Source organism: Daphnia carinata, chromosome 1, assembly GCF_022539665.2.
Source record: "Daphnia carinata strain CSIRO-1 chromosome 1, CSIRO_AGI_Dcar_HiC_V3, whole genome shotgun sequence".
Classification (NCBI taxonomy): Eukaryota; Metazoa; Arthropoda; class Branchiopoda; order Diplostraca; family Daphniidae; genus Daphnia; species Daphnia carinata.
In genome coordinates, this window is record NC_081331.1 from 14,144,804 (window position 1) to 14,168,044 (window position 23,241).

Genomic DNA, 23,241 nt, shown 5'->3' on the forward strand with positions numbered 1-23,241 from the left:
TCAAAACAAAGTACAGTATCGTTTCTGTTCCGTTAAGTAGCGGAAAGCATAACGATCTTACATCTTAATTGAACAACATATATCACGCGAGGAAACTAGAACGCGTTTGAAGATGAATGGCATTGGCAAGATGGTGGTGACATTGCTATTATCGTGAGCGAGAAAATCATCTAATAGTGCGTGTTTTTTGCACGAAGCTCTTGATACCCTGAAGCGTTTCTCTTGTGCCAACGTAGATAGCGTGAGGTATTTACGACAACGGTGATATTTCGGGCTAGCGCCTTTAGATGTATGTGGCTTGATTGTATACCTTGGCTCCACCTACTCGCAACAGACATCCTCATCTGAGATATATCTTTGGCTAAGGCGTGAATCTAGGGCTCAGTAGTTGCATTCGATTCCGACCGATCGGATCAAAACTCCCGCGTGTGCCTAGACCTGCGAGGTAAACGCACGTCAACAGCAGTTGAAATAGTATCACTCAAACTGAGGAAGAACAAAGAGAACACGAATAACCGTGAAGTTTGCTTGTTCACTTCTTCCAGGCGAAACGACGTTGTTATTTCCGGAACCGTTAAATAACTCACCGCTATAAATCTTACGTGTTCTCTCTGTCCTCTACTTGAAAAAAACAAACAAAGTCTATCGCTTTAGCGTTACTATTTTCGTGAAGACAGCCTGCGGTAAGTCATTTTCAATCACGACATTTTGTCTGCTTTATTTTTGGCTCTTACAGTCCAGGTAAGCTTGCATACAAACAGGTGCGTTATGTACGTACACTGCTTGAAACGACACACGGCACGCTTCACGTAGTCTGACAGCTCTTAGACGAGCGACCATTGTTTTTTTTTTAAAAGCTCCATCGTTTAGCCAAAGGTCTGATGAGCTTCGGTTAGTTTTCTTTTTTAAACTTTGCCCAACATAGTACGACGTTCGAAATTGCTGTTGGCGGGTATTGTTACAGATAACGAATATCTGCGGTCATCAAAGAAATAAAGCCACTCGTCTCCATTGTTTCTGTGTGAAAAGTCTTCCACGTCAATGAAACTGAAAAGCTAATTCCCTTGCCTTTAGCAAGCTTTGTATACCATCATTCTAACTGTACACAGACCCTCATCGTCAGTCTTCGTGTTGTGAGAAAAAAGGGAAAATGCGGTGGCCGCCTTTGCTGTCGGCAAAGATTTTTTGAGCAACTAAATTTTTTTTCTCTGCTGTTGGCTAACCGTCAAAAATGGACGTTGACGACCAAACGAAAGGGATACACATGCATAATCTCATAAATTTTAGATGCAGCGTTTCCGTGTAACGGCCGTTGCTCCACGAACGTTTGGGATGCCGGTCTGCGGTGAAGTTGTCGAAACCGAGAGGACGTGTCGTCTCATTCTCGAACTTGTTGTCGTCACTGTTCATTGACATTGACACTACTGTTACTCTGTGTCTTTGTTTATTTCTATATCAAGTGAATTATTCATTTTGATTGATGGTCGGTCTTATTAGGGTATCTAATACCACAAACTATACTGGCCAGTCGCACCAATGCAACAGGACGTTGGCATTTTGGCTTAGAATTAAACCTAGAATTATAACCTCAATTATCTGATGGTTGACTAGCACCAAAAACAAAAGTTCCTTAATCTGCATGCCGTCTAACCCCAAAAGATTACAAAGATGTTTCCAATACGTGAAACAATGTGTACAGCCTGTGCCTAGGGTTGATGAGGTATGCGTTCACCCAACCATATGTGTAGATAGTAATCTTGAACAGGTGGCCAAGTTATGTGGCTTTGTCATTTGTCTGTCGGATGGCATATTGTCTGGTGGGTTTGTTGTCCCTTTCTTCCTTTTCCTTTCGTCCAGACCGGAAGAAAACCGAATGTAATAGATGACTGTCTATTCTGTGGTACAATATACTAGTCTATATTATTACTGCCCACGAAAAACACAAGAAAAAAAAAGGGGGACTATCCTGGGAATAAAACAAGAAGAAAAAGAATTTTGCAATTTCCCTATCAAAGGAAATCTCACTTTGTGTAAAAAGGCCGCCGTGTATTGCGCACTGGCAAAACATTAATTATGACCTAACAGCCACGAATGATTTGTCAGTTGCACGCCAGGGGATCTCACGCTTCCGCATCCTTCCGGAGGGAATATTGCGCGCCATGTCTGGTACCTTGCGTGCTCCTGCGTGTTCATCACGTGTAGCAATGGCGTAACGGCACAAAACTATTTGCCTGTCATACTAAAATTATTATTTATGCATAATAGCCCGCGATTCTTTCGCTCTACCAGTAAAAAGTTGGCAGCCGGACTTGTTATTCAGAGCCCAATGAGGATATCGTTAGTTCAAAAATTTTTGCCAACATATTTAGGCTAAAAAGGTACTTCCATTTCTGTATTCAGATGCACTCTGACAAGAACAGATAAGCTTTCCTTGCTATTCCTGCTGTAACTAGGCAACGTAAAGGTGATTCACACGCTGCACTGAGTATATGGAGAGGATGTAACGGTACTAGCCAGCAAACTCTTGAGTTGCATACGACCATGATAACTTGCCTCGGCTTCAGGAGAAGAAGTTAAGCAGGTGCTAATCAATGGAGCGTTGCATCCATTGCCGGTAGCGAAGCACCAAGCGTATGCAAGTTGGGCTTCTTAGCGGGGTAAGAAATATATTCACGCCGCCGGTGTTCAGTACAGAGAACGCTGCTGCCCTCCGCAAGTTTTAAACGCGTTCATGTAAAAAAATGAATAACAACATGAAATTAAAAACAAAAATAAAAAGAAGAAATGATCCCCTTTAACCAATAGCAGGTTGCTTGTTTAGTAAAATTGAGGGAATTGTTTTGTTTGGTTACTTCTCGATGCCAAATTGTTAGACTAGCATAATATGAATATTGGTTTATTTGGGTTATAGATGTTGGTCTTCCATACATAACGGGTTTTACCTCATTTTTTTTACGACGTTCTTCTACAATAAAATGTTGCTCTTTTTGCATCGCATCGAGAAACGAAAATCGCATCCGCCTGCTTATTACTACATCAAAAGGATGTAGAATAACAAACAAAACTACACTAAAATTTGAAAGTGCTAGATCTTCTTCAGTTTATTACCGGCACAGGCCATGTGTGACGATAGTAGTGGTTGATCCCCATCTTAAAGAACAGTCCATCCAGCGCAAGTCTTTCTAACAATTTGACCCATCGTTATAGTCAATAGAACCAATGTCTTGCACGTAGGGATTGTCCAGTTTTTTCTAATCAGGAAGAGGTTTAGTGAGGTGGCGATATTTCTTTCACTTCGTTTAAAGATCGTTTACGAACAATCCTAATGTTATTCCGATAGAACCGATGAAGCAACTGTATTCAGTTTTCTCATTCTCATATTGTTCAGCCAAACGGATGGTAATGTGCTTTAGTCCTCGTAAACGGATAGCAGTTATTTGATACTTTTCCCTCCCCATTTCCAATTAGAAGAAAACAGCTCAAACGTAACACAAAGCGCGTTTCACCGCTTGATTTGGTTCATTAGTTCATCTTTGTTGCGTTCACCAGCTCTTGTTTTTAGTTATTTGTCTAACTCTTTTTGATTTATCAAAGACATTCAGAGAATAAACGAAACAAAATGATGATCTGACGGTCGATCAAAGCATTGTTTTTGGGTGTATTTCAGAAACGGTTGACCTAATGGGAAAAAGAACGACATATTTGTGATCTTCGTTCAATTTTGAATCGGAATCATGTATTTTTAATCAAATTTAGATTTTGGCCAAAAATGAAAAAGTGAGAAGGCTATAGCCTTCCCACTTTTGTCAAAATCCGCAAAAAAATGAAAACTCTTAGAATGCGATAAAAATCACCCAGAACATTCAAAATTAAACGTTGATTTCGATAAAGTAGTTTGTTTTTGCGTAAAATCAATTGTTTTTAAAATACATCGAATATTTAACACAATCGCTATGGCGCCAGTACGCAACAGCGCTAGCGCGATGCAGCTCAAATATTGGGTGTATTTCAAAAATGGTTGGCCTAATGGACCTCCCGATTTCCAATTAGAATAAAACAGTTCAAACGTAACACAAAGCGCGTTCCACCGCTTGATTTGGTTTCATTAGTTTGCCTTTGTTGCGTTTACCAGCTTTTGTTTTTAGTTATTTATCTAACTCTGTTTGATTTATCAAAGACATTCAGGCAATAAACAAAACAAAAGATGACCTGACGGTCGATCAAAGCATTGTTTTCGAGCTTTATAAATCCATTAAAAAACATGATTAGGATATTGCAAGATCAGCTTTCATCTTCGTTCCCACAATAAAACTTGTTACCTTTTTTGCTAATAGACTTGGATGGTTTGGCGCGTGTAGTACAACTCCCGTTCAGTGGGCGGACTTCTTTCGAAGAGAACAAAAAAAAAACATACCGCCCACCAACTGGTGAATTTACGGTATACACATGCACCATCGTGTTGTGTTTTCTTAGAGCAAACAAAAATTTCTATATAAACAGCTGGTTGCTCGATGCCACTTTCAGTCTCTCAGCTCCCCCGTGCGCATTCTGTTTTTTACTCCATCGTGATCTTCAGTTCTCGTCTTCTTTAAACGTGCAACACATTCACGTGAAACTTTGCCATACCGAATTCAGTGTAACGTAAATAGATTTCTACAACGAACAGAGAGCTGATGTCATTTCCAACTTATTTAGCTTTTCGTTTGTTAAATTAGCACAAGGAGAAGTCAATCACGTTCGTTACCGGGACGAGTCACAGGCCAAATTGTGTTGGGTAAGTGAAATGACAACAAATAAATAACAGTTATATCTTTAACGGGACGAGCCAAATCTTTCACTCAAAAAAAAAAGGAAAAGGGGTATAGAAAAAAAGAAACAGTGTGACGTTGGTGTACCTTCACTCGACTGCCTCCTGTTGCCACAGTGTAGCGGTGTGTACACAGTACCCCGAAATAGCACCGCCATTATTGTTTTGTATTGAATATATTCAAAAAGACGGCTGGACCTAACAGGAAAAGAAGAAAAGCAACTGTTTTTGGGGTTTCTTTCAACTGTTTTTATTGTTTGATTTCTGCCTTTTGATTTGTCCGTTAAAACGTTGACTTGCTGTCACGGGTAATGCGATGGTCGTTATTCGCGTTCTCTTTTTCCAATTAAGATCCTGCCTTTTTTTTTAATTCCCTTTGGATGTTGGGTGCCCAGTCGTGTAGCGCCGGCCACTTGAAGTTGCTTTGTAATGCGTCATTGCGTCCGTTCTTACTTTTTTTCCTTGGCTGGTCGTTGATTTTTCTTTCCTGGGAGATGCTCAGATTTTATTAAGAAACCAACAGCCGTTACAGCAAGAGGCAAAGAACCTTCACGGCTTCATCCTTTTTCTTCTTCTCAGTTTCGTAAAAAAAAAAAAATGATGACTCTGTTATTGTTCCGCATTTTTTTTTTTTCCTCTTTTGGTTTTAATTTCCTTGTGACTTGGTGAGTGTAGGGTGAACATTCTGAAGATTACTGATGCAGCAGCTTCTTAATTACGGCAATTTACCATCTGGCCAGCGAAAGTCTGTCGTCTAAGCCACAATCCGCTTGTTTTTGCTTTTAATTATTGAATATGGGTTTGTCATCGGTCCACGTTTTATTCTAATAGCTTTCTGTTTCGTTGGTTCACAGTTATTGTCGGAATAATGTCCCGTGATGCAACGGCGGTGATAAAGGCAAGAGTATCAAGATCGCCATTCACATTAGCAATTGGTGCAAAACGAAGAACGATGTCGTACCGACTGACGGTTGCCCTGTTTTTCCTCGTGTCCGGCCTCTGGCCCCAGATGGTCACGTCGGCCCCAACGCCGCAACAAGAAGAGGGTAACGCATTTATATAGACGTAAAAAATATTATAGTACCACTGTTAGACTTGTAGAAATTGAGTTCTGCGTGATGACCACAAAAACTACAGTTCAACAAGATGGAAAATGAATCAAACTAAATGGCCCTGCAGCAAATAAATGCTAGAGGATGAACATTAAATTGCTTTCATCGTTCAAAGTCATTTACCGTTGATTTCTTAACGATGTGCGATACGCCATTACCAACATGAACATCGACTCCAGTATAAGTGGCTTGTAAAAGAATCATATCCATCTCATCAAGCTGATGGCATCTGTTTCTCAATTTTACCGGTCAATCCCCATGACCAGACATTTCCTACTGCACATCGTTACGTTGTTGATTGCGTGATTAATTGTTATTTTAATGTTTAGGTGGTGCATTGGCTGGCCTGTTGGATGCTGACAGTGTGGTGAGTGCCGGCCGAGATGACGGGAAGAGCGATGAAGCAACAGAGTTCAGGTATGGCGGATGGTGGAATGAGGGAGAACCAGCAAAGCCGCCCGATATCCGTGCCCGCAACCAACACCCGACTGGCCCCAAATCACCACCTGAAATTCATATCATCGACAATGTCAACCTTCTATTCACCTCCTTCCAAGATCACGCACAGCATGCCTCCAGCACAACCACATCCAACACATCCTCGCTATCGACACCTTCACCTCCAGCACCAACAAGGACCATAACGCCACGTAGCGTTGACCAAGATGATCAAACCAATTTTGTTTTCAACATCGTCATTCAGAAGGAAAAGACTCAGAAATCGGCTTTCATTGCACCCGATGTTACCTGGCTAAGAGATTTGGTTCCTAAAGTGGTCGATGTCGTCGATAAACCCGACACCGCCATCAAAGAAACAATTTTCAGCGTCATGGACAAACAGAGCACGGACGAAGATCGACAGATTTTGGTCAATGTCGTCAAAGCTCAAGTCGATTCAGAGGAAGAAGTACCGCAAATCCTCGCCCGTCTTCGCAATCTGATGCAAACGGGCGAGGGCGTAGATTTAGCTCTCGTTCGAAACAGCAGTCAATCTCAATATCAGCCTGTCATCATCAACGTTGTCATTGTTAACGTACTCAGCGTCAATGTGGTCAACGTCATAATTCCAGATCCTACTTTAAATTTGAATTCAAGTGAACAGGCCAGAACACCCGACTCTACCATCGACGAAGACTCTTACATCGAAGCTCTCAGAGAATCGCAAAGAAATCGCAATAAAGAATCAACTCTAACGATGAATCCACCACATCCCCATCAGCCGGATGAGAAACATCAACCACATCACGGTCCGCACGTCATCAGTCCAGTTGCTACGACACAACAGCAATTCAACGGGTTTTACTTGACCGAAGTGCCGACGCAAGGATATGTTTCAACAGGTAGACCGTTGATGGCCATGGAAAAAGAATATTTACGCAGCTATGACGTTGAACTGCCCAAACAGCAATCAGATAACATGGCCGACAAACAAGAACGTCCCGAATCGGAACCGCTAATCGATCGCAAAGTTGGCGCGGTTAAATCACCAACCGGGCCGTACTTCACGAACATAGCCGACAAACCAGCGAAGATAGAGATCCTTGATGTCAACAAGGTTGCAAAAACGAACGTACGAGAGACTCCAAAACCGGAAAACAGGCCGCTTAAGGTCAGAGCTCCGGGAGCGTTAAGCACAATGACAAATAAAGCGACTAGCGCTGTCAGGAACCAAATCCGAACGATTGGTTTCGTCGCCATTCCGATGTTAGCGGGTTTGGCCAGCACGGTCAATGCTTGGCTGCCCGCCATGGCGCAGCTGGGCCGTCGTAGAAAGAAGCGCTCAATGGAGTATGAACAATACGAGGAAGACTGGCAACCCAATCCGAAATTCGTTGGTACCGATGACCGCAGACGGGCCATACAAGACGCTCAAGTGCTGGCTCTTTTGATGGGCAAACGCTACATGAATGTCAGCAAAGAATCGTTACAAGAATCGATTGATAATTGGAAAAATCGCGACCAGGAAGCAGCGGCTGCGATTCCACCTCATACGACCGATCCTAACAAATTGGCCAGCACCAATCGGCCATTGTGGTTTCAATTCCAACGGACCAACAATTCTTCTGCTGCTGAATCGACCGTTATCCCGCCTACTACCACGGTAGCGCCGTCTACTGTTAACCGACCGATTTACTATGAAGAAGATACTCAGACCAACAACAATGAAAACCATTCGCCTTTATTCTATTCGGCGGCCAGCGCATTAGATGACATCCTGGAAAACAGAGAGATGGTGGAATACTACGACGACACGGGGCCATCAACCTCTTCGTCAGGTAGCACGTCGACCGAAGCGGCCGATTATGAAGAAAAAGAAACGCAGTCAGAAGAGAACGTTGCAATGGCGTATCAAGAACCAGTGACGCCGCATATTCACATCCTGCCCGACACTTCGCCATCCGGCGATGATTTCGACATAGTGGCCAATTTCGTTCAAGCGATGATGATGAACGGCAATAATAAAAACATCCCACCTGTAAACGGGCCGGAAAACAGAGAGGATATGGATGGACCGGAGCATAGAGAAGATATCGATGGACCGGAGCATAGAGAAGATATCTATGGACCAGAAATCATAGAAGACGGACCGGAGCATAGGGAAAACATATTCTTCGTCAAAGCGCCGTCTATTGTGAATACGACGAAGACTACTGGCCCCACCACGACAAAGCCAACAACAGGAGCTACTCGAGTACCACCCATCGGAAGTGGAAGTACTCTTAGCCTCTTCGCAGCAGATCCGATCATGCCCAATTGGACCAATACTAACGATAGAGTCACTAACAGTCCAGTCACTTACGTGGCCATCAGGGCACCACCTGTTCAACCGAGTCTTTCTAGGTTCCCGAGTCAAAGTACAACGACGACCACGCAATCTTACGATTACGACATCGCCAATGTCAATGACAGCAATGATCCAATGTCTAACGAACAAATGTCGACGCCTCTTCAATTCCATGAAGACGACTCGGGTATTACGTTCTTTGTTTCTAAAGACGTGCCCTCACGGATCACATCAACCGCATCCTCCACTTCTGGATTGACTGAAACGAAACCAACCAGCACCGGAAGGCCTTTATCGCAATGGTTTAGCGATCCGTTTGAAAATGGACTTTTTGTTGGTTCTGGTACGACCAATACGATCCGACCGGCATCATCATCTACCACTTCATCATTTCCTACCCAACCGGCCACTCGGCCATCATCGGCAACGTCCAGCTTCCAGTCCACCGCACAACCCACAATCCTGCCTACGTCATCGACGTCCATCACCCAGTCAACATATCCACCAGGAACTCGACCAACGTCACCGACTTTCAACTCACAGTCCAGTACTTCAATCCGACCAACGACATCAAATTTCAATCCCCAATCCAGTAGTCCATCCGCAAGCCGACCAACGACATCAAATTCCCAGCCTAGTAGTCCATCCACGATCCGACCAACGACGTCCATGTTTAATTCACAATCTGTGACTCGTCCTGTTGGACCGCCGCTCAAACTCCAATCCATTTCACAATTTGGAAACCGACCGTCTGCTTCCGTGTCGGCCAAACCCCAAGCCGGCCGACCTTCTTCGTTGTTGACCATGGCCAGTTTCACTGCACCTCCTCGGCAGAAACCAGCAGTTCCTCCACCGGTTGAAGTGTCCAATGGTATGTCGAAATACACAAAAGTTCCCAGCGCAGTGACGACTCCTCCGGTCCAGGATTTGAGCACTTTGACGGGGGATTCTGCGCTCGTATCTGCCACCGTTGAAAAGAACAATATCTTGGCTGGAATAGTCAAAGGAGCTGCACTGACCAGTCCGTTACCTCAACAATCAACTGGCCAACCGACGACCACGATGGCTGAGACGAGTGACGTCAACCAATTGTTTGGCGGTTACAGTAGCACGTCGAGTACCAGCCGTCCTGTTTCGACGACAGGCGTCTCTTCGGAGGAACTGGACAGTACATTAGATAATTTGGTAACACAATTGGAAATAGAAGCATCCGGTTTGGTGTCCACCAAACGACCGATCGGAGGACTTCATTTCATAAATACTTCGACGGACGTTGTCATCATCAATCCTTACGACGTGACGCCAAGTTCCATCTTCTCTCCACTGCAAATGGAATCCGGTGAAGCTGAAATGGATGATGAAACCAATGAATCTTCTGATTCAATAGTCGTCGATGCAGAGGCAGGAAATCAGCCGGACTCTGTGCCGGTTGTTTCAAATTTGGCCAACTTTTTATTCGCTTCATCTGGCAGCAGCTCGTCCGGATCATCCGGTTCCTCCGCATCCAATGACGGTACAGTAAGCGGTGCAGGTGTTACGAGTTCTACATCAGCCTCGTCAGTCGATCCCTTTGCTCTTTTCTACACTCTCGGATTGGCTTCGGCCGGCATTTTGGCTTTGACGTTGCCCATTTGGGTCCCATTGGTCGTCGCCAAGAAGAAGAGACGTACAGGTAGTTACGGACCGATTAAAAATAAGGAGAAGAAGAAGAAGAATCAATATCCAGCTAAAAAGAAGAAAACATCCGGTTATGCACAAAAGAAACCGACGTATGGAGAACCACCTCCCAATCATTACAAGGATCTGGATGAAGACTTGCCTTATCACGAAGACGATTATCCAGCCGTTCCGCCCAATCATCCGACCTATCACAGCACGACCGTCGAAGACTTGTACCGCAGTGGAGTCAATCAAGATTACGCTGACACGGACGTTGATCATTACTCGACTCTATATCGTGATTTGTTTTCGTCCAATTCGGACGACGCTTTTCACGATGCAGGACCGTTGAATTCGGAGGACGTTTACGGACCTTCGACGTCGACTTACTATGATGGAAAAAAGGCAGCGCGGCGTCGGCGCAGCATCGCATCTAATAAACGATTCCATTAAACCCTTACCACTACGTCCTTCACGGCTGACAACAGCCCCTGTTTGTGCCTCTCCTTAATTTAACAACTGGGATTGCCCTTAACCCGTTGCACAGCTAAAATCCTTACCCAATATTAGACGTACATATATAGACTGTTGTGCATATATTTATTAGAAAGTCTGATATTTATACCTGTACATTAATCCCCCTCATCCATAATCTCATCCACATAATATCCTACACCATCCAATCATTCGTGATACCTGTTGTTTCATCCATTAATATTTTTTTCATACAAAGTTTAGTGACTTGATGACCGAGACGGACTGCTCTGAACAATGCATGTGTTTTCACTTTCATATCGAATAAACCCCATCGTATTTCGAATCCAATGATTTCATTCCTTTGCATAATAACGTTGTGTGCTAATGATTTTTTGTTTTTTTCTTAAATTATTACCAGTTTGATCAATGGGAAAAAGTCTGCAATGGCTGCAGTTCAGAACGCGCTCAGTAACGTGGAAGACACTACGGAAATGGCCAATCCCTTTATTGTTCGTTCACCCATTCTTTCTTCATCCCTTTCTTCTTTACCTGTCCCACCTACCTCCACCGCCACTCTTACCTACACCCTGTTGAGTCGCAGTAGGTCACCTATGATTTTCTCTTCTGTTTCATCCCAATCTTCTTCAACAACTCCACCGAAGCCCCAGCGTCCAGCAGCCGTTGTTGTCAATCTCAGGCCAGTTCCTTCCTCCACGTCAACGACAATAAGACCTTCTGTACCTAATGTAACTAACAAGACGACCCCTCCTATTGAAACCAAAAACAATTCCGAACCGACAACGACTTCCAAAAGTGTCTTGCTTAATAGTCTTAATCAAATGAACAGCAACGTCACGTGGATAGCCAAACCGACGTCACAACTCGTGACGAGCAACACGACCTCATTTGCCGACGCTGATTACGAATATTACGATTACGACGAGACTACGTTACAAACAACATCGCAAAGTACAACTGCAATCGCTAAGACCACAACCAAGGCTTTAACTTCTACCGCTAGGGCTTTTACTAGCCCACCGGTAACTACGTTGACTGTACGACAGAATCTAGAACGACAAGTGACTACTAGCACAACGACAAAAGCGACCACAACGACACTGAGTCCTTTCCTTACCACAACCACAGCACCGCCCAATGTAGGAATCTTGAACGGCCTGACACGGGCAGGTGGGGCCGGAATCAGCATCGGAATCGCATCGGCAGCCTATGCAGCTATTGCTCTCTTTGGAATCCCTTTCATAGGTCGCCGGAGGAGATCAGTCAGTGAACTTACATCTGATTACAATCCCGACTATCGTCATCATTGGTTGGTGGACAACTAAATTTTTCATTGAAACGACCGCTATGTACGATTGAATCTCGACTATACCTTTTGGATCATTGACGTATAAAGTTTTATTGTCATAAATGTATTAACGGTGGAAAGATCAAACTAACGGGAAAATACAGTAATTATAAATCGAGCAGTTTGAATACCAAATGAATATTCACATGAACTATGGCAATCAGTTTTTGTTTGCCGATTCTCACGCCAAAAAAAAACTAAAACGTTATAGCAGGGGTTTGCAGTCATTTTATTTGAATCAATATATTAAGAACACGGTGAGAAATATCCAGCTGCTGTGGCGGGCTAATACCAGAACCATTATACCCGTCCCGTATGATAAATAATGCGCAGTCTATAAACATCCGGAGCGTGGAAATTCCACGAAAACGCTGTTCAATGCGCCAATGGAAATTCTGCGAATCGATTCACGTAAACGCTTGATGGGTTTTTATACCTATGCACTCAGGGCATTTACCTTTGTCCTGAAAATCGCGGAAAGGTGCACAACCTACCGTTGATTATATGCGTCATTATTTAGATGTTAAGTGGCCGAAAATGTTTTTTCTGACAGTATAAGCGTATAAAAAGTTAACTCAATTACCGAACATTACGAGTTGAGAAACGGAACGAAAAAAGGCTATTGAAAATCACAGATGAGCAGCAGCAGCAGCAAAAAAGAAGAGCCAACAGCAGGTATTAATAGCGTGCCGGTCATTTGAACAGCGATACCCGGTCACAACCGACTGAACGCGGGATTTTTTACATCCAGTGGAGAGAATCATATCAGCAGTGCAATGATACATACGTATCGTTGTATGCAGTGCCTATAAAACAAGAACCTCCTGGTTTATCAAGTACAAATAATGCTAACGATGTTATAGTCACTAGTCAGTCCCCCTGATTACCGTCTAACAACAGGTGGTTGACTGTTAGAACAAAACATCTCTTCCCTAGTCTTCACCCTCCCCATCGGCCCGGAAATGAATCTTTATCCTTTTTATCCATTAACCCGTTATTATTATTAAATTACTACGAGAAATCACACCATAAGCGTAACATATGCGTGTGTTGTACATGGTGATGTAGCGGTTTCAATTGCCTGTTCTCTCTCGTTGGCTATGGATTCAAGCTTCATATCACCATAAGTGCCCACCACTATCCCAACAACATTAATTCGCGCATCATCGCCGGAATTTTTTTTGTTTCGAAAAAAAAAAATAGACACTGGGCAGAAGCGCGTGAATTCAGGCGTGTCCTTAGATATCACGGGGACGAACCGTTCATTTGTTTGGGAGCTTGTCCCGCGTTACAACAACAAGGAGAAGAGGTGGCGGAATGGACAGTGGGTGCGTTCCGCACGCAATCATTGAGCGTGTAGTTGTCGCTTCGTCATTGAAACATTGTGAAAATGAACGGAAACTTTCGTTGCTGGCGGTGGGCCATGTTCACCTCCACTATGAGAGATTTTCTTGTAACTTTCAGTTTTTTCATGTTCGATTCCACCATCCGTTATTTTCTTGCACCTGTGGAGAACTGAATGCACGCGCGTGGCGTCTCTAACCGCTTCGACGACACAATCTTAATTCATTTTTTTTTTTTTTCACTTTGTCTTTTTCTTTACCTTCCTTCTTTTGTTTTTTTTTTTGTCCCTTTCCTCCCTCCCTTTACGTACAGTATCTTTTGTATTGCCATCCCGGAGGAGGCAAACTGATAAAAAGCGAAGTGATTCCCTGATCGCCCGTTTAGTCGTGTCGATGATCAAACAGCTTGTCGTTCAGTGCAGCAGCAGTGCAGAATAATCTTTACAACATTGAAGTGGAAAATTAGTAACGTGACAAGGAACACGGATGATTGCGAGTTGTGTCGTGACGAGTGAAGCAATCGAAGGAATTGAGTTGCTAATACATCTTCTACTCAAAGTGTCATACTATAAATAAAATCTTATTGTTTGGAGACGACATTTTAGCAGTGCAATGATGCTGCCACCGGTACGGCCATTGGCTGCCGTCTTCTTATTGTGCTTGATCCTGGATCCGACATCCGCAGCGGCTTTGGCACGGATCGGATCGATTAAAGACAAAATAAACAAAGACAAAAGTAATCCAGCATTCACTAGTACAAAAGCACCAACAACTTTGCCAAAAGGTCCGGACACCACAACTCGTCTTTTCTTACCAACGTTACACGTGCTGTTGGATGACGTGCCAGGATCGCGAGAATTGTCGAGTCCTTCTACCCAAAAGGAAACGTTTCGTCCTACAAGTTTACCGGCATCCAGTCGACCTCCACTTAAAGGTTTCAATTTGATCCTGGACGATCCTCCTCCTCTACGGCCTAACACGCAAGCTCCTGGAATGAAGACAACTCACCGGTTTGAAAATAGCATTTTGAACGAAAACGAAGAGCGTTCGACAAATCTCGCCGATTCACCACAAGATGGCATTCAAATGACCAAAGGCCCGTTTTTTACAAATAATCCAAAGATCGAACATCATCATTTCCAAAATATTGACCATCTCCCCGACAAATCCGACACGTCGACGGCAAAAAATGTTGAACCGACAACGACCCGTCCCTTCGGCCCTACACTGAACTTGGTGATGGATGGGTCGCAGGATGTTTCGTCAAAGGATCGGATGAAAAGCACCACTACAACTCGAAAGCCACTTCTTCGGCCGATTGATTCGTTGCTGTTACAATACCAACGCGAAGAGGAGCAATCCAACAAAAAGAATAGGCCGCAAGATAATCTTATGGAATGGCTAGTGATGATGCAACAACCGGTTACGGCTCCCGTCGAGCCGGTCAAGAGTTTCCCGATCGAAGAGGTCAAGCCATCGGTTCTACCAGTTAAACCTTTACCTGTCGAAACTGTCCTAACACCCGTCCAGCCGGTTAAGACTTTTGCTCTTCATGAAATGCCACCGATTGAGTTGAACCGTGACAAACAAAGCCAGAGGAATGATGAATACGAATACGAGTACGAAGAAGGTTATGACGAATTGCCTGATGTAGATGATCGAACGAGTGTCAAACTGCCAAATAAGTCAGTGAATGAGGTGAACCAATCAAGCGATTGGAAACGAATTGGTAGTCCGTTAGGGATGCACGATCCTGATGAGGATTTTATCGGACCAGTCGTATCGCAATTGATGAAACCCATCACATCTCCGTCACCTTTGAACAAGAAAACAGGAACTGCCTGGCCGACCACTTCGATTGGAACAAAGCAGCCCAGCAAACCTACTGTAACGGTTGGAATAAGAGATTGGCCTGTCCAGGTAGGACTCCAGCGGCCGTCTCCTCCTGCACAGGTGGGTCTACCAGAATGGCCCGTCCAGGTTGGATTGCAATCGCGTCCCAAACCGACAAAAGCGACAGTCAAACCGGGCGAATATCAAATGGGCAACGTTTACGCTACGTCTGTAACGACTCCATCTTCGAATGGAATTAGTTGGCAGGATAAACGAAAACCAACCATTGTAGGTGAATATCAAATGGGCAACATTCAAGGTAATCAGATATTGGAACGTTCCAACTTAACGTCTGCGGCCACCCGACGTCCGTCTTCTAGTTCACCAGCAACTCGTCCTTCAAACATCTACAAAAATCAACACAAAAGTCCTCCGTTAACATCACTGCCGTTTACCGTCGTCGAAAAAGAAGAGGTTAAAGAAAATGAAAATAGAAAGAAAATCATCAACTCGTATCAGATTGATGCTCGCGTTCCATCCTACGGTCAATCCTCTTATTACATGAATAACAATTCTCCCTCGTTTGGATCGTCCGGACAGCTGAACATGTATCAACCTCAAAAACCAGCTGCTGTGGATATGAATAGCTATTATGGATATCCTAGCAGTGGTGGATATCCTTCTAGTGGGGGATATCCATCAAGTGGGGGATATCCATCAAGTGGGGGATATCCTTCTAGTGGTGGATATCCATCAAGTGCGGGATATCCATCAAGTGGGGGATATCCATCAAGTGCGGGATATCCATCAAGTGGGGGATATCCTTCTAGTGGGGGATATCCTTCTAGTGGGGGATATCCATCTAGTGGGGGATACCCGGGTGGAAATTATAAGCCCTTGAAACCTCCTCCTCCACCAAACCCGGGAGATCAGCAATTTAATTTCGATTACATAGACGAAGAAGCAACAGGACCAATTAAACCGTTTATTCCCGGGATCGGGTTATTCGGCGATGGGGCTAACGTCATTTTGATACCGAAACCAACAACGACTGTTCAACCGCCGTTCTTCAGTACACCATCGTTTCCAACAGGTCAGTTTAGCACAGAACGGCCTAGCGTGAACCAAATGTCGACCTCTGCTCCATTTCAAATGGAAAATCAACAACAAATGGGTGGCAGTTTTGGCGTTGTCACGTCTGGCCCATTCTGGCCGCCGTTTATTAGCACAACCAAGAAACCATTTCCGCCCGGAGAGTTCACAACCAGCCGGCCTATGAATCAACAACAGATATCGACATTTCGTCCTTCCGAAATGGAGAATCAACAACAAATGGGTGGCAGTTTTGGCGTTGTCACGTCTGGCCCATTCTGGCCGCCGTTTATCAGCACAACGGAAAAGCCGTCTGAGTTCTCAACCAACCGGCCTATGAATCAACAGATATCGACATTTCGTCCTTTCGAAATGGAGAATCAGCAGCAAATGGGAAGTAATTTTGGTGTAATTACGTCAGGGCCAGCCTGGCCACCAGTGACAAGTACCACTACACCAACGCCATTTCCAATGGAGGAATCGAGCACAAGCAGGCCAACTTTTCGGCCCACTAGGCCCACAAGACGGCCAACTATGCGACCTACCGTGCGACCTACAAGACCTACTAGGCCAACAACATCTAGTACATCTACCAGTACAACTACCACAACTATGGTTGGACCTTTTGAACCTACCGACTATTTTGAATTTGAGGAAACCGACTCTGAATTCGAGATCGATTACCCAACCACCCAAGAACAAATAGCAAACATTCCTGGTTTCAACCAGAATCCAATAGGTATCAGTGACATGGGCAATGTTATTGTGGTTATGAAACCATCAACTGCTGGGCCGGGACAGCAAACGGCCAGCACTGAGACAAATACGCCATCTCAGCAAACGATGATCTCTACCATCCAGACGCCAACTAGGCCACCGATTGAAACCACTGAGAGCCCAATGAGCAATTTCATCATTCCGTCTTCCAGCACAATTGAGCCTCCATTCATCCCTGTTGTAACTTCATCAACGACAGAGCAAACAGTTACAACGAAACCCACTAGACCATCATCGAGGCCTCCAACCACGGATGGAGGGACATCTGTACCTAACGATAATTTGATGATTGGCCAAATAATTCCAGATATCGATTACCCTGTGCAAGAAGAGGTTGCTAACCTTCCAGGATTTAATCAGAATCCAATAGGAATCAGCAACGATGCTAACGTCATACTAGTTCCCAAACCTACCCAAAAGCCACCTGTCGTTATGAGCTCGTCCACCACAACATCGAGCCCGTCTTCTTCCCAGCAGCCGTCCAATTCCGATAATGACATGAATGACTTGATGAACGCAGTCGGGGAGATCGAAGACCAACTCAATTTCGGTTGGGAAAACATTGACGTCAATGAGAACACTGTCATCACAAATCATCCCACTACCCTTCCACCTAATATCATTTCAACTACACCGACCAGTACGACATTTCCTACAGCTCAAATCGGACTTACATTTGTTCCCACCAATATGCAAATGAATAGCCAGCAATCGGCAACTACTCCGACTCCGATCAGTCCACCTGATTCACCAGTGACATCCGGACCGTTGAATAACAACATCTTCCCCACTGGAAGCCCTGTAAGGCCATCAACAACAACGACCACCACTCCAAGGCCCAGTACTATCAGTACAACAGGACCCGTGTATTTAGGCCCAGATTTTGGCTATCCAAACGAGCCGCTTTATTTTCCGGAAGAAATATTCAAACCTAAACCAGAAACTCCTAAGCCTTCGTATGGCGTTCCACCCCTTCCAATGTCGACGCTGAAACCTTCGATTGGAATGCAAGAACCGATCGGAATCAGCAACGAGGAAAACACGATGAAACCGGTGGTCAGGCCACCGTTTTTTGTATCGACCACCACAGAGAAGCCGTTCAGTTTCCAGCCGATCAATTTGGCCCAACCGATGGACAAGCCGAGCGGAATATTTGAAAATCAAATGGGCAATTTCAATGGAAGTTCAATAAGCACAGGAGGAAGTTCAAACGATGGTTCATCGATTGTTGTAATTATTCAACCACCTTACCTCGGCCCTTTTTTCCCACAATTTAGCCCAAACAGACCTGTGACAACCACCACCACTTCAACGACTACAACTCCCACCACAACTACTACTCGAACAACAACCACAACCCCGACAACTACTACTCGAACAACAACCACAACCCCGACAACTACGACAATACCCACAACAACTCCTATCACAAGCGAACCTTTTGATTTGTTTCAGCAACAAATCAAACCCATTTTACCATCTGATTTTCAAATGGGAAATGGCTTCATTCCGCAACGTCCCAATACCCAATTTCCATCGCCTTCAACCGGATTCAACATTACCACTTTCTTGGATTCGTTCGCCACTTATTATGGAATCCCTTCATTCTTATTCCCCGGTTATTATCAAATGGGTAATTATTATCATTTGTCAACAACAACAACAGAGGCTCCAGCCAGCGATTCAGCTATTCTGAATGTCGTTTCACCATCACCCGTTTCTCCGGGAAACAGCAGCGTGCCTTGCGCTCAAATCTCCACCTCAACTGCCACAACCGAATCAACAATCCTAGCAGCAATGACGACACCCAGTTCAATCGATGACCAGCCGACGATAAACGAGTTTGAAATCAATCAGTTAACGGAATCTCCTCAACCAGCAGTTGTACCTTCTCCACCAATGAGACCACCAATAGCTCAGTTCTTCATCCCCGTTTCATCTGGATCATCATCGTCTTCATCTTCTTCTTCGTCGTCATCCGATGGTTCAGTTTCTTCGGCTGGCATTATCAGCGGCGTATCTTCATCCGGCAGCTCCATCAGCCTCACCGGATTCTTGTTGTTCTTCTTCTTTATCGCATTGCCCATCATCTTTGGCTGTTTGACTCTCTTGGAAATCCCTTACATCGTCAGCGGAGTTCTGATATTGGCAGTCGTCCCGCTAACCCTTTTGCTATTCCTCAAAGTCTCGGGCGCCTTTCACGGACGCCATCATCAGAATTGGCACATCGATTGGCGTAGGATCATATCGAAGCCTGACGCTGAGCTGCTTCAACTTGAACAGGACGTTCTCGCCATGCTGGATAGTTATCCTTATCGGGAGATGGAGACAACGACGACTGACCATTGGAATCATCTCGACCATTATGCCCGTTAAAATTATGAATTCACAGGAGGAAAACAAGTGGGCAGATAAATGTGAGAACTAACACACACTCATTGTGCTGGGAACTAGTCAGCTTTGAAGTGAAACAACAGAGAAAAAAAAAACCAACATAACAACGTAGTTTACATAAATGGGATGCGTTTTTAGGTGGTTGCATTTTTGGGGTAAAAAGAAAAAAACCTTGCGTATATTTTTGTTTTTTCGCTTTTGGGTTTGCACGCCTGGGTTGTATTACTAATTTTAGGGGGAGTACCATTAAGTCACATTTGTATAATATTCCAGCACATTATTTGTTTCATTCGCAAGAAAAAAAAGCACAGTATGTTATCAAATACAACATAAAAATATTCGCACCTTATTGTACGCATCATAGAGCGTCATAACAGCACCTGAATAATTAGCAAGTGTATCGAGATAATGAATAAGTAGGTTACTGAAGGTTCTCATTCCAGATCTACCGACATGTAATTGCTTATTGCAACGATGTACTCTGTAAACTCTCTCGCATCCTGTGTTACATATTCGTATGCTTAAACGATATCGTGTGTGTTTTTATGTTATGCAGCAGGAGGACGTGCTGCTTTCCCTCTATAACATTTCAGTCCGCGTCTGTTTCAACTCCATATTTTTCGAGTGTGCGTGGTGTCGTTGAGGCCATTTACCTCGAACTATTCCAGAAAACGGCACAACATGTAATGGAAAATGCAATGAACATATTGAAACAATCGAGGCAATAAATGATATAATATCCGAAACTCTCTCTCAAATTGTTTGAAATCTTGAATTGCAATTTGCCATTTTCCCCTTTTTTAATACTCACTTCCAATACGTTCGCTAAAAAACATAAATGGCGAAAAAGGACAATAGAAAAGTGGGAAACAAAGAGCCCCGTCGTGTCACAGATTAATTCGAAACAAAGCGGAACACGCGGAAAAGAGAAACAGGCGGAAAACAACCCATTATCTGCTAGCAATACATGTTTATCACAAACAAAAGAATGTTGTCTTAGTGGCACGCAACTGATGGTTAGTTGTTAGGCCTAACCCAACAAAGGTCATTACAATCAGCACTTGTTTCAACTTGTTTGCAATTCATTTTCTTTTTTTTTTTAAATTAAAAAATTCTTGTGGCTTTCGTTTCACCATTTCAAATGAGTCGTTATTATCCGACCACAGCGTGCACAAACGATTATAATCAAGCCTCCCGTTATTCGAAATCCGTGCTGCGCATCTATATGCGAAGCGTTGTTGAAAGTCGTCCAAGTTTATGTCTCATTCGGCGATTAATTAACTATAGTTGCATATTATGCATTAGCCTACTAAAACATAGTTGGCGATTTCTTATTTTAAAAATTTCTAGTTCATGGGGTTAGACCACTTAGCAACAACCACGGCGGTTTAAATAGTAGAATTGCTTACTATCCTGGCCTGATTTTGATCTAAACGCGCAATCGTGATTCGCATTCTTTAGAAGCAAAAACCGAGCCATTTCAGATATCCAAACCAAAAAACGAAGTGTGCTGCTGCGTGCAGATTTTCTAAGAGCACCCAACTCTTCATCAACCGCAAAAGCCTTTTTCGCTCATATAGATCTTTACCTGCGTCATCACTGCTACAGTGACTCTTTCATATTATTTGCCGTCAACTCACCGTTAGCATTCGGAACATAATGAACGAACAAAGAATCGAACCAATGACTATTTACATAGAACTTAAGAACACCTGATTGAATGGGAAAGTCTTTTTACTTGGTTACAACCGATGCAAGTGGCATACAAAATACTTGGTCGAACCTTTTGAATTGCGCAATTCTGCGTAAACAGCATAGGAAATGCACCACCTCTATCCCGTCTTACACCTTTCATACATTCAACCGCAAAGTCCGGCAGCTTCCCCACCTCTCTTCGTTTATTTATCGCACATTGCGGTCTATTTAGTCTTTTAAGGCAACAGGCGCACTACCTCATAGCTTGACTGCACCGCACCATGCTGGCGTCAAAACTACCAAAGTCTTTCAGGAGTCCGCTGTGTTGCTTTTCTACCTTTATTATTTATTTCCTCCCCTCTCTACATGTTATTATTTACGCCACTCTGTCGCGTTTTACTTGCATGGCTGATGCGCTTCTATTATACAGGTAGACGACGTGATGCGGCATATCTCGTTTGCTGTATTTCTTTTCTTCGTTGAACGTCGTTTGTGGTCGTCACGCTCGGCCAGGTTCTTCCTCTTTTGACAAGCAAACAAATCACTTTAGCATTTTTTTACAAGAAGAACGGAAGCAACAAAAGAAAAATGATTAAAAAGAATGTTGATGACGAAGGCCAAAACTCGGGTTCGCCATGGACATGAAGATAATAAAAATGAATAACTAAAATTTTATTGATGATGTAATAGATTTATAGCTGAACAATTTTGCAAGTGGCGATGTTTAGCAATCGTCGCGTTCTACATAAAAATTTCCTCTTCGTTTTGTGTCAGTGAAACATTCATTGAAATGTTTGTCCATTGGCTACGCGATGGAAAACATGTAAGATGGCGAGTTGCAGACACGCATTGCAATCGTCTACTCGTATAGCTGGACATGAAACACCTGTGGTTTTTTGGGACTGTTGTTACAAGGGGAAACGGCCGGATGGTGGGGTCAAACACCGACCGGAATGGTGTCGTCGTTGGCATTATTATTATTTTTTTAAAAAACCATTATCGAGCGATGTGTGAATTAGGCCGTCGTATTAGAATGCTGACCAAACCGACCGCGTCGTTTCCGATCACTTGCTGCGCCACCACCCACCAAGTGTCCACCCACATCATTCCTCCCCCTTTTTAGTCCAACAAAACACTTTAGCTTCAAATGCTAAATGAGGTCTTTTGTCTCTCAGAACACGTTTTCTTTTTCTACATTACACGAAATAACACAAACCTTTTTCTTTTTTCCCGCGGGTCATCATCGTTCGTTTCTTCTTCCCCCAGAAACTCGTAGTGGGTGTAGTAATCGAAGTAGAGTTTTCTCCTCGCGGGAATGATTATTTGCCGATAGTTAAAAAAAAAAAAATGCGGCGGTAAAACGAGGAAAAACGATAAAAAGGAAAAGAAGGATATTTTAACGATCTGCTGGACTTGGGGACATGTATCGAATATGAGGTGCAGGATATAGGACGAAGTATGGGAGAGAGAAATATAGAATAACCATATACACAGCAAAGTATGTAGTTTGAGACCATCGTTCTTTTTTGCCTTGGCTTCAGGTGCTTTACAAAGTGGATGAAGGGACACAAGTCTCAGCAACGTCGTCACCGTCACAGCGCGTTTTCCCGCCGTCACGGCTCGACCGTTTTCCCTGTTTTATCTTCATACACAGTCGATAGACTTGTAGAGAAACAGAAACTAGCCGTCAGTTATTCCTCAGAGAAGCGGAGCAATAGTGAAACAGCAGGGAGTCTGCGTGAGTACGTCTGTAGCATCGAATTTCATCAGTGGAGCTTCAGGCCAGTCGCCGCCGCGTTTCAGTTTTTTGTGGCTGTGTGAAAGAGAGATCGAGATCACGAGCAGAGAAAGCTGATAGACCTTTTGGTAGAAGTAGAAGGCGGACTTCAGTCACGATGGAT

At 43.8% G+C, this 23,241-nt stretch overlaps 3 protein-coding genes across 4 annotated transcripts; all 3 read left to right on the forward strand.

The window, feature by feature from the left end:
* The first annotated feature begins 509 nt into the window (after positions 1-509).
* On the forward strand, positions 510-11,181 carry LOC130690931 (uncharacterized). Of its 2 annotated transcripts, none has more exons than XM_057513803.2 (3): positions 510-683; positions 5,662-5,853; positions 6,249-11,181. In XM_057513803.2, the coding sequence occupies exons 2-3, from the start codon at positions 5,676-5,678 to the stop codon at positions 10,814-10,816; spliced, it is 4,746 nt and encodes a 1,581-aa protein (XP_057369786.1). In that variant the 5' UTR covers positions 510-683; positions 5,662-5,675; the 3' UTR covers positions 10,817-11,181. The 2 variants fall into 2 exon arrangements, with proteins under 2 accessions (XP_057369786.1, XP_057369787.1); XM_057513804.2 differs by lacking the exon at positions 510-683 and adding an exon at positions 4,727-4,774.
* A 102-nt stretch (positions 11,182-11,283) lies between these two features.
* Positions 11,284-12,183, forward strand: LOC130691088 (uncharacterized). The gene has a single exon (XM_057513992.1). It carries the CDS (start codon positions 11,284-11,286, stop codon positions 12,181-12,183), a length of 900 nt encoding a protein of 299 aa, XP_057369975.1.
* Positions 12,184-14,161: 1,978 nt separating this feature from the next.
* LOC130691089 (mucin-17-like) lies at positions 14,162-19,627 on the forward strand. Its single transcript, XM_057513993.1, has one exon. The coding sequence runs from the start codon at positions 14,162-14,164 to the stop codon at positions 19,625-19,627; it is 5,466 nt and encodes a 1,821-aa protein (XP_057369976.1).
* Positions 19,628-23,241: the final 3,614 nt, after the last annotated feature.